Source organism: Loxodonta africana, chromosome 13 (assembly GCF_030014295.1).
Source record: "Loxodonta africana isolate mLoxAfr1 chromosome 13, mLoxAfr1.hap2, whole genome shotgun sequence".
NCBI lineage: Eukaryota > Metazoa > Chordata > Mammalia > Proboscidea > Elephantidae > Loxodonta > Loxodonta africana.
In genome coordinates, this window is record NC_087354.1 from 39,083,798 (window position 1) to 39,096,106 (window position 12,309).

At 39.9% G+C, this 12,309-nt stretch overlaps 1 protein-coding gene across 14 annotated transcripts in view; it reads right to left on the minus strand.

The window, feature by feature from the left end:
• SCAPER (S-phase cyclin A associated protein in the ER) overlaps positions 1 to 12,309 on the minus strand; it is a 492,396-nt gene that overhangs the window by 174,137 nt on the left and 305,950 nt on the right. For all 14 annotated transcript variants that reach the window (XM_023552952.2, XM_023552948.2, XM_023552950.2 and 11 more), the window contains one exon: positions 2,033 to 2,148. In XM_023552952.2, the coding sequence (XP_023408720.1) occupies positions 2,033 to 2,148 (116 nt within the window). The remainder of the gene's footprint in view (positions 1 to 2,032; positions 2,149 to 12,309) is intronic.

Sequence of the window (12,309 nt, forward strand, 5' to 3'; positions counted from 1 at the left end):
ATGACAGGAGAATCTTAGAGTGAATGCCAGATGCCCACAGGGCTGGCCTCCCCCAGTAAACAATGCCTGGTAGAAAACACACATTTTGTGGCCTAAGGTGAGAGGAAGAAACAAGCTTGGCACTGTGGTCAGCTAGTGCTCATCAAAAGGGCACCATTCTGGACTCTCAGATTCCAGGGCCTTTCCAAAAAGGGTGTGCTAATTCTTGCTTAGAAGGAGTGCTGGTGGCACAGTGGTTATGTGCTTGGTTGCTAATCGAAAGGTTGGCAGTTCGAACCCACCAGCTGAACTGTGGGAGAAAGAATGGCAATCTATGTTCAGTAAAGATTATAGCCTTGGAGACCCTATGGGGCAGTTCTACTCTGTCCTATAGGGTTGCCATGAGTTGGAATTGATTCAATGTCACACAGCAACAATTCTTGCTTAGGTCTTTTTAGAAGCTGTGGAAACCTCTTGTGTTCCCTAAAAGAAAGGAACAGATGAGCACAATAACAACATGTCCTTTGCTACATGGACAAAAGTAGCTTTTTGAGAAACAGGCATCTAGCTTACCAGCAGCTAGCTTAGTGTCACGCGTGTTGAAGGCTACCAGAAAACTAACAAAAAACATTTAAGATGAACAATATTAATATTAACAGTTATCAAAGCAGTGTCGCTAAGAATCAAATGCCATTTCCTTTCCTATCTCAAATATTTATTATCCTTCCTTCTTTCCTGTCAATTAATATACACGGAGTGAGGACGGCATGCCAGACCACACACTATAAATAAAGACTATTTTGATGAAAAATATCAACTCTCCAGAGTTAGACAAACCTCTCTGCACGCTCTAACTACATAGAAAGAGACCCTGACTTAAAGGATATTTGTACCTTCCTTAATTAATCTCTGCTTTGTCAGTACGGGAACCCACACTAACTTCGGTATCAAAGAGTTTGTACTTAAAAATACCTCATGTCAAGTTAACACTCTCTTAAGCTGGGCAAGACTACCACTATTATTAAAACTCTCACATTTATATAACACTTTACAGTATAGAAAGAGCTCTCATATACATTATTTCAACTGATTTCCACGGTAGCAGTGTGAGATGAATATGATCACTCTCATTTTTCCAAATGAGAAAACAGCTGCAATGAAATTAAGGCACTTCCCCACATTGTCGCAGCTAAGTCAATGCCAGAGTTAAACTGGATCCCAAGTTTGTCTGAATCCAAAGCCAGTGCTATTTCTATTTTACCAAAATATCTCTCAGGAAAAAATGCTTGGATTTTTTTTTTTTTTTTTCAGTTGTATCTAATGGACAAACGAAGCATTCATTTTTACTGGGCTAAACAAGTATTATAACTTTTATCAACACCTCTCATTTAAACTATTCAAATAAGTCTCTATATAGTATCCAGAAATTATGCCTGTTCTGAAATATTGCTATATGCCACTATATCCCAGGCAGCCAGGGACCAAAGAATGACTTAAGAGAATAAGAAAGCAGACTGCAGGTCTAAATGCAATATAGGATCCTACGACAAAGAGCAATTTACAGTTAAAGACCAAGTTGTAATTCAGTTCCCAGCAATCTGGCTGGGACTCTAGACTAGGGTAATTTTGACCTCAGACTGCTCTTCCTGTATGCAAGGGACTTCGTCAAATCTCATAGCTCAGGCCTTTGTTAATGTACTTACTCACCTCTTTTTTTGCATGCAACACAAAAAGTTAGCTTTCTGTTACTACTATTCATTTTTGTTCAATTTCTGGAAGCCGTTAGAATTGCCCAGGAGTTCATCAATTCTTGATGTAGGATTAGAGCAGGTCATAGACCAAAGAGATTTCCTTTATAAGGTTCTTTAGGCTCAATTTGAATTTTGTAAGGGAAGTCAAGCACCTCTGTTTTTCTCCCTAATGGGAAGTGTAAGCTTTTGCTATTCAAGCCTGAATACACATACAATTTTCTTGTGGTCCCCCATATGGAAACCATAGGGCAGAAACGACTCACAAATGAAACGTGAAAGACAGATTAAAAAACTATACTTACTTAGGAGGAATTCGTGAAACTGTGTTCACATTTGTGACTGGGACCACTACTTGAAGGATGTGTTCAAGAGCTGTTAATCCACCAGCAACTTGAAATGCAATCTGATCTGCCACATTCTAGACAGAAAGACAAATAGAAATTAGCCCAACTCCCCAGGCATAAAATTATAGCTAAATAAAATATGTAGTTGTAGTTCGAGACATTCTGTTTATTCAATTATTCTACAAATATTTACCGAATGCTTCCTCAGCGCTAGTACTGTAGGTCAACAGTAAAAAACCCATTGCCGTCAAGTTGATTTTGACTCATAGTGACCCTACAGGGCAGAGTAAAACTGCCCCACAGGGTTTCCAAGGAGCACCTGGTGGATTCGAACTGCCAACCTTTTGCTTAGCAGCTATAGCTCTTAACCACTATGCCACCAGAGTTTCCAGGCCAATAGTAGTGAACATAACAGACATGATTGCTGTCCTCCATGAAGCTTAAATAAAGACTAGTGGATGAGGCCAATGCTAATCAGGTGATTACAAATAAAGTGATTTCAATTATGACAAGTGTCTTGTAGAAAAGCAAAAGATGCTCTGAGAATAATGGTGGAACCAATTATATATGGGGCAAAGTCAGGATAGGCTTCTGTGAAAAAGTTGAGATGTCAAGACAACTCAGAGAAAGGGGAAAGACAGAGGGAAAAACCATTTTATGTAAAAAAAAAAAAAAACTTAGCAATACTTTTAAAAACCAGATTATTTTGTAATCTTAATTATCACTTAACAAGATAAATTGACTTCCACAAAGCATTTCCTCTGCTACAACTTTTTTCTTCAGCAACACAAGATAATCTGATATTCAAGCATTTAGTTATACTCCCTTTTTTAAATGCTATTTCAGGTATTTTAGGAAGTGTTTTAAGTCTCAACTATGATAATCTTAGATCTCAAACTATGATAATTTCTATATAATTTCTGAATTGTGTACAGTTCTTATGGGAAGGAATCTTGCAAGTCCTTTGCAGCCTTCCAGCACAGGAGGGCAAGGATGAGCCTATGCTACACTGTACTTCTTTTTTAAGCCTACATGGAATCACTGCATCATACCTTGGGGGGGGGAGGAAAAAAAGGCAACTGCCTCCATTACAACAGTACCTTACATTTCTTCTTGTAGTATTCTACAGTTTGCTCAATTTTGAAACTTCCCTGAAATATTGTTTTTGTTGGGTGGGGGGACGGAGGTGAAGGGGATGTGAGCATACGTAGGCTTTGCCGTGGCAGACATGTTTGCCTGATTCTTCTGATGCTCTCAGCACAATGCTCTGCCTGCCTCCTGTATATGTACTGTGTTTGGTAGTATAATCAAGTGCATATCTTAAATGCTCAACTGCTCATTCCTTATGTACAATAAAATATATTTTGGGACTACAATAAGTTCATAGTGAAAGCCAGGTGAGAGTTCAGTTTTAATATTAATAATGTCAATAATTTGTTATTAATAACAAAGATTGTTTCTTTGCACTAAAACTAACAATCCAAAAATTGCAAAACCCAGGTGCTCAATAATTTGCTGTTATAATGCTGTTACTGCTTTCTTCTTATGCTAGGATGTAAACATAATTCAAAAAAATAAAACCTTTATATTACCATGCAATATACGCAGAGAAAATTGTACTAATCATAGCCATACAGCTGTCTGAGTTATGACAAACTGAACACAACTGTGTAACAAATCCAAGATTAAAAAAAATAAAGTCTTATAACATGACACAATTCCCTATACCCAAAACCCATTCACTCTCTCTACCTCTTGCCTAAATATAAAGGCTATCCTGACTTTTAAAATCATAGATTCATTTTGTCTTTTAAAATTTATAAAAATAACATCCTACTTTATATATTCTATTGTAATCTGCTTCTTTTGCTCAACTGTTTCTAAATTTATCCACATTACTGCCTACAGTGATATTTTATTCATTTCCTGGCTGTATAGTATTCTCTTGTCTTATTATATCCCAGCTTATTTAAATGTTTCACTGCTCACTGACATTTGGGCTGTTTTCACTTTGAAGCTCTGGGCAACGCTGCTTTAAAACATTCTGTACATGTACTTTGGGTACATGTGATATACAGTTACATTGGGTACATGTTTAGGAGTGGAATTGCTGGATTACAGAGCGTGCACAGGTTCAGCTCTATTGTTGTTCTGTTGTTAGGTGCCTTCAGGTAGGTTCCGACTCATAGCGACCCTATGTACCACAGAATGAAACACTGCCCAGTCCTGCGTCATGCTCACAATTGTTATGCTTGAGCCCATTGTTGCAGCCACTGTGTCAATCCATCTCACTGAGGGTCATCCTCTTTTCCGCTGACCCTGTACTTTATCAAGCATGATGCCCTTCTCCAGGGACTGATCCCTCCTGACAACACGTCCAAAGTATGTAAGATGCAGTCTCGCCATCCTTGCTTCCAAGGAGTGTTCTGGTTGTACTTCTTCTAAGACAGATGTTTGTTCTCTTGGCAGACCACGGTATGCTCAATATTCTTTGCTAACACCACAATTCAAAGGCATCAATTCTTCTTCCGTCTTTCTTATTCATTATCCAGTTTTCGCATGCAAAAGATGCGACTGAAAATACAATGGTTTGGGTCAGGTGCACCTTAGTCTTCAAGGTGACATCTTTGCTTTTCAACACTTTAAAGGGGTCTTTCACAGCAGATTTGTGCAACACAAGGTGTCTTTTGATTCCTGACTGCTGCTTCCATGGGTGTTCACTGTGGGTCCAAGTAAAATGAAATGCTGGACAACTTCAATCATTTCTCCATTTATCATGGTGTTGCTTATTGATCCAGTTGTGATGACTGTTTTCTTTGTGTTGAGGTGTAATCCGTACAGAAGGCTGTGGTCTTTGGTCTTCATTAGTAAGTGCTTCAAGTCCTCTTCACTTCAACAAGCAAGGTTGTATTATCTGCATATTGCAGGTTGTTAATGAGTCTTCCTCCAATCCTGACACCCTGTTCTTCTTCATACAGTCCAGTTTCTCAGGTTATTTGCTCAGCATACAGACTAAAGAGGTATGGTGAAAGAATACAACCCTGATGCAAACCTTTCTTGACTTTAAATCGCACAGTGCCCCCTTACTCTGTTCGAACAACTGCCTCTTGATCTATGTACAGGTCCTCATGAGCACAATTAAGTGTTCTGGAATTCCCTTTTTTCACAATTTTATCCATAATTTGTTATGATCTACACAGTCGAATTCCTTTGCATAGTCAATAAAACACAGGTAAACATCCTTCTGGTATCCTCTGCTTTCAGCCAGGATCCATCTGACATCAGCAATGATATCCCTGGTTCCACATTCTCTTCTGAATCTAGGCTGAATCTCTGGCAGTTCCCTGTCGATGTACTGCTACAGCTATTTTTGAATGATCTTCAGCAAAATTTTACTTGTGTGCGATATTAATGATATCGTTCAATAATTTCTGTATTCGGTTGGATCACCTTTCTTGGGGATAGGCATAAATATGGATCTCTTCCAGTCAGTTGGCCAGCAAGCTGTCTTCCAAATTTCTTGATACCGTTTGTTGAATAATCAACTCTATTAGATATGGTAAGACAACTTTCTAACGTGTTTGTAACAATTTGTGTACACACTGCAGTGTATGATAATTCCACATCCTCACCAAAACTTAATTTATCAGTCTTTCACTCTCTTTAACTTTAGCCATTCTAATGGGTGTGTGCTGGTATTTTACTGCGGTTTTTACTTGCTTTCTCCTGATGACTAATGATGTAGAAGAGCTTACTATTTGTGTGTATTTGTTTTGTAAACTGAGGTATAATTTACAATTGGGTGAAAGGCTCGGATTTTAAATATATGGTCAATCAAATCTGAAGAATGTTTATCAAGTCCCGAACATTTCCATCATTCCAGAAAGTTCCTTCATGTACCTTTCCTAGTCAATCCCTCCTCCTGAAAACGAACACTGATGTGATTTACAATACCACAGGCTAGTTTTGTCTATTCTAGAATTTCATATAAATGAGATCATAGAGTATGTACCAATATTTTCTGAATTTAGGAATACTTTCTGGATTTAATTTGGTTCGACTGGTTTAAGTGGTTATGCCATCAGCAGTTCTACTAGTGCCAGGCCTTACATACTGCTGAAGCCTCTGAAGCCTAGGGAAATGGCAGAAGGACTCTGTGTCAAGATGGACAAATGAACACACACACACACACATACCTTCTTTCTTCTTATACTAAAAAAAGGAATTATAGATAAAATACTTTAAAATCTTAAAAAATACATAGCCACATTAAAAAATAAATGGAGGGACTAAACCAAAAGGAAAGAAGTTTCCTGAATAAACTGAATGCTTCGGAGGCCAGTGTAGTAGGGGCAGGGGTCTGGCGACCATGGTTTCAGGGGACATCTCAGTCAATTGGCATAATAAAATCTATTAAGAAAACATTCTGCATCCCACTTTGAAGAGTGGCGTCTGGAGTCTTAAATGCTAGCAAGCAGCCATTTAAGATGCATCAATTGGTCTCAACCCACCTGGATCAAAGGAGAATGAAGAACACCAAGGACACAAGGTGATTACGAGCCCAAGAGACAGAAAGGGCCACATGAACCAGCGACTACATCATCCTGAGACCAGAAGAACTAGATGGTGCCCGGCTACAACCGATGACTGCCCTGACAGGGAACACAACAGAGAACCCCTGAGGAAGCAGGAGAGCAGTGGGATGCAGACCTCAAATTCTCATAAGACCAGACTAAATGGTCTGACTGAGACTAGAAGGACCCCAGTGGTCATGGCCCCCAGACCTTCTGTTGGCCCAGGACAGGAACCATTCCCGAAGCCAACTCTTCAGACATGAATTGGACTGGACAATGGGTTGGAGAGGGATGCTGGTGAGGAGTGAGCTTCTTGGATCAGGTGGACACTTGAGACTATGTTGGCATCTCCTGCCTGGAGGGCAGATGAGAGGGTGGAGGGGATTAGAAGCTGGTGAAATGGACATGAAAAGAGAGAGTGGAGGGACAGAGCGGGCTGTCTCATTAGGGGGAGAGTAATTGGGAGTGTGTAGCAACGTGTATATGGGTTTTTGTGTGAGAGGCTGACTTGATTTGTAAACTTTCACTTAAAGCACAATAACAATTATTAAAAAAATAAATGGAAAATCTCTGTAAGGCAAGGAGAGAGAAGAACCTCATAGTAACACACAAAGCAAGAGTCCAATTTTTAGGAGATTCTCAAAAGTTCATTAACCCTTCTAGAGTCTTCCCTTTCCCTCAACTTTCACACTGATTCAGGCTCCAAGTTCTGATGATTCTACTTCTTTTATAACTCTTGACTCTTGCTTCTTCTATCCACGCCCACTGCTACAGTGTCAGTACAGGCTCTCAGGCTTTTTTGCCTGAGGTACTGCAGCAGCCTCCTAATTAGCATCCCTGGGTTCAGAATCACCCCACACCATTCCATTCTCTAGAGTGGTGCTTCCCAAACTCTCTTAAATAAAAGCTCAGGGTTTTCTAGTTTCCACTTTTTGCTAGACTAAGACTTTTGTGAAATACAATACAAATGAGACACTGGAAAAAATGGGGGAAAAGGTATATTAAATATGAGCCCACATTTTAATATACAACAAAGTTACTCTGTCAATTTTGTAAAGCTTACTCTTGATTTGTGTACTTATTCATCATGTTCTGGTAAAAGTATATCTACGGATACTGGAGTGTGGACCCCATGTTAAGGAGTCCTGCTCTCGAAGTCTGCATATGCAATGAGGATTATATTCTAAAGAGTAAATCTAACCATGTCACTGCCTCCCTTAAAGCACTTCAGTGGCTTCTTCCTCATAGTCCACAGAATGAGACCCAAATTCCTTAGCATGATATTCTGAATTCAGTCCTTCTCTAACAGTCTCCTTCCCTGCTATAGCCCTGTCTCTCGCTTGACCAATTCCCCAGTGGCCCATGTTCCTTCATGCCTCCATGCTTTTGCACATACTGTTCTTTTCCAGAAGGGATGATCCTCTGGCTTTGCACCTGCGTAACCCCATTAAACTCTGAGCTTCCTGAGATCGTGGTCCATGTCTGCTTCATTACCACATCCTCAACCCTTAGCACAGGGGATTGTAGTCAGTAAGCAGTTCAATCAATGGGTGAATGATGGTTTTGAAGAAGGCAGGCTGACAAAGATCCTTTTACATGATTTTAACTCTGGAAACATAGGTAGTCAATAATTTTTCTGTATGATCCCAGGATAAAATCCCCCATCCCTGTTATTGTGTTTGCCTCACAGGATAGTTTTTCACCAGAACTGATAGCTTCATGACCAAAAAATGAGATTCAGTTGTTCAAGATTGAAGGACATGTTCAGCTTGAACCTCCTTAACAACCATCAAGGGAGGAAGTAAACTCTTCACTTGCACTCCATTTGGGTATGAAGTCTTTATATATTGACATCTCTCAACTCAAAAACAAAGATATCACATCTCAAGCCAAGCAGATGCACCAGTTGTCCCCAGAGAAAGAAGAATGGCTGCTGTTCCTGTAGATCTTTCCACAACGAGAGGGAACTGGAGCAACATTGCAGAAGTGGAGGGAAAAATGACTGAGTAAAAGCAGACCATTTTAATGTATACATCTATGCCTAAAAAAAATAAAACAAACCTCAAAGTCTTTAATGCAGTGCCAACAACATGTGACCTCTTGAAAAACTTAAGACATAGGCTCTAATAGACATTAAGCAGGAAAAAATATGCCAATTTTAGGAAGATAAAGGCCATTGAAAGCCAATTTTTTACTAATGTATTATTGAAAGTTGAAGTTTTTAATTTATCATTTGCAGCTTTTCAAGGAAATAAAAGCAAAAAGCAAAAGCAACTGTGAAATAATCTCACAAACCTCCCCTTAAGGTCAAAGAGGGTTCTGGCTACGTGTACTTCAGGGTAGAGACACAACAAGTCACCTTTGGGATCTCTTTCAAAGAGCATGGGTGATGGAAACATTGTTCAGTAACTTCCTCAACTTCTCTTTCATGCCCCGCATGAACTCCTATTCATTCCAGCATCTCTGTTCTACCTCAGGGCCCCATCCTCTCTTGTCTGTGTGCTCCTCAAGAGTGAAGCAGTCCCAGTCCTGTTGGGTGAATGACTAAATAAATAAAAGGAAAGACTTTTCTCAGACAACAAAAATGTCCTTGTGAGATACGAGAGATTAGCACAATAGAAGTATTTGAGCATAATAAGGAAGAGTATCCCAATGGATCCCACTCCCTAACACAGTGCAAATCAACAGCTCTTCCCCGTCTATAAATAAAGGCAGATGAAACAATTCTATGATATTCAAAATGACTTATTCACTTCATTGGGGGAAAATGAAAAAAGTCAAGCTGCCTCAACGATGGGCTTCTAAAACGCAAAAATTAAGAAGAAGAAAACCTTTGGAGGTGTGTGACACGAAACGCTTTATATGCAAATCAAAAAAGGCAATCACATTTACACAACACTCCAGGGAGACTTAAAGGATGCAAAAAGTCTCCCATCTTCTCTTTCCCTCCACTCCCACCACACTAACTTCCTACACCAATCACCTGGCACTTCTTCTACACTGCTCTCTTTTCATTCCTGGATGCCTTACCACCACAATCTAACTGGATGCTCCTCAAGGACATTGCTTATACTTGTTCCTATTCTTCTCAGAGTCTAGAAAAAAGTACACTAAAAAAAAAAAAAAATTGCCATCAAGTCGATTTCAACTCATAGTGACCCTATAGGACAGAGTAGAACTGCCCCATAGAGTTTCCAAGGAGCACCTGGTGGATTTGAACTGCCGACTTTTTGGTTAGCAGTTGATTGATCTTTTAGTTAGCAGCTGAGGTCTTAACCACTACACCACCAGGGCTCCACACTAAAAATATTTAACCGTAATTATCCTCTCCATTCAAACTGCCACCTTCTCAATTTGTATCTAATGTTCAAATGCTATCTATCAATCCTTCAAGACCCAGATCAAATGTTGCTTCTTCCATGAAGCCTTTCCTGATCTCCTCAACTAAAGTCAAAGCTCTCTGTGGATTTAACTGTAATTCTCTTGTGGCCTTTGTAACTTTCGACTTTATTCCAGAGTTATCTGTGTTCATGTCCTAGACTGTTAAGCCCAAACTCTCCTCTCTCTGCATTCCCATCTACGGTCAAGTATAGGATGCACATACTGTAGGCACCGAGCAAGGGTTTGCTGAATGATTTAAAAATTTCTCTTCCTTTCTAGAAAGGTGAACTAGGTACTTTTCTTTTTCCCTTTTACCCCCTTTCCAAATACTCTGAAATCAGCCACATGAAATTGGAGAAAAAAAAATTTTTTTTCATAAAGAGCTTTATCATTCTAATTTAGTTGAAAGAAAAAAATACCTCTAAAGTTGAAATGTGTGGCTTTACTTATGTACCTGGCATAACACCTTAACAGCTCTGCCTTCCCCTGATCTCTCCCACTGTGAGACTGACACCTGACTAACAGGATTAGCAGCTCCATTCTAATAACCCAGTTTAGCTAAAGGCCGGCATAAATAAATAAATAAATAAATAAGAGCCTCAATCTGAAGTACATGGCCTGGGAATCCATCCAATTATTAACTAGAGTAACTGTTATTACCTCTCCCAATCAAAGGAGAGGCAGCTGTTAATCTTTGGTGGTTTGCAAAGGCTGGTGGCCTTTGTACTTGACTTCTCCGTAGACAGTAATTATGTTCTTTGTGATCAGGGAAGAAGGCCTTCCCAGCCTTTTAGACAGAGGTGGCAGATGGGGAAAACTGTGTGCATGTTCATTAGCAGGAGAGGCTAGATTTGTTCTGAGCATCTGTGGTACCTTAAGACCTATTTAGAGATAATACAAGTAGGTTTTGGCAAGTCCATAAATTCAGAACTCAGTAGCCCAATTTATAAAGATGAGAAGATCTTGAAGTGAATTTCTCAATGGCTGTTTCACCCTCATGGAAAACTTCAAACACTTAAAGGATACCATCTCTTCTCCTCTATCCTTACTGTTAGCTTAAAAGAAGCACGCATAATGAACTGATACTCCTTTTACTATTGTATATTTTTTCTTTCTAAGCTTTCTAACGGCTAGCTTCTTCCTATCCCTATAACCTACATAAATGTCTGCGCTAAGCTTTGCAGCTGTAGGCACTAATACTTGAAAGGACTCAGTTCTGGAGTCAAGGGTATCGCAAGGGTGAAATTATAAACCTGTGGGAATGTGGTGCCAAAAAGGAGTGAAATCATAACCTACAGTTTGAGAGACTTAGGTAATAAGGTAAGTGGGGCTGAGAGAGTCTGGAAAAGCTTTCTCAAGATCAGAGGAACTATTCTTTGCAATGCTAATCAGAACTTGGACCCTTTGGAAGGCTCTCCCTCAGGGAGAGCTGAATTGTGGCATTTCTGACCAGTTTGGACTAAGAGAAGTGGGGGCAGGGTGAGTGCGAGGGGATGATGCATGCAGGGACGAAAGAATGAAAGCAGAACACAAGACTCGTGCGCTCATTTTCTTTCTTTTTTAAAACATGTTACGAGACAGATGACCAAAGATCAAAGATTTGTGTATAGAGTTCACTATCACAATCCAACAAAACTCATAATAAAGTTATTTTGATATCCCTCATCCTCAAGCTCTCCAAAGCTGCCAAGTGGCAGGCACTGGGCCAGGCCCAGTATTTGCAGTCTAGTGAGACACAGACATAAAAATACGTAAACATAACACAGTGAGATAAATGTTGTAATGAGAAGATGTACAAGAGCTCTATGAGCAGTGAAGTAGTGATTCCTTTCACTTCTCAAGGACACATGGATGCCAATGTGGACAGTTTCCTGAGCTATCATGCTATCAAAGTAAAAGACAAAGGACCCAAAGCCAAGGACCCCTGTATAAAGCTCTTTGCGCAACTCCTTTATACTCCCACCTTTCCCAACTGCTAGGGTTAGTTTATAGCAGGACCGGAAGATTCTTAACCACAGCAGTTCCTGTCTTTGTTCTTGCATCTCAAGAGTTCTAAGATTTGGAGGCAAAGAAACTCAGGACCATCAGGCCAAGGAAAATCTGCTTTGGGCAAGGGGGTGATACGAATCATGAACCAGTAACACCGACAAACTCCTCTAGGTCTAGCAGCTCTCAGGGGCCAGGACGTTACAGCTCAGAGGCTTTTCTCCTCTGGGATGTCAAGAAAAGGGAGAGGAATATTCCTACAGCCTGCTGTTCTCTATCATAATGCCTGTGGTT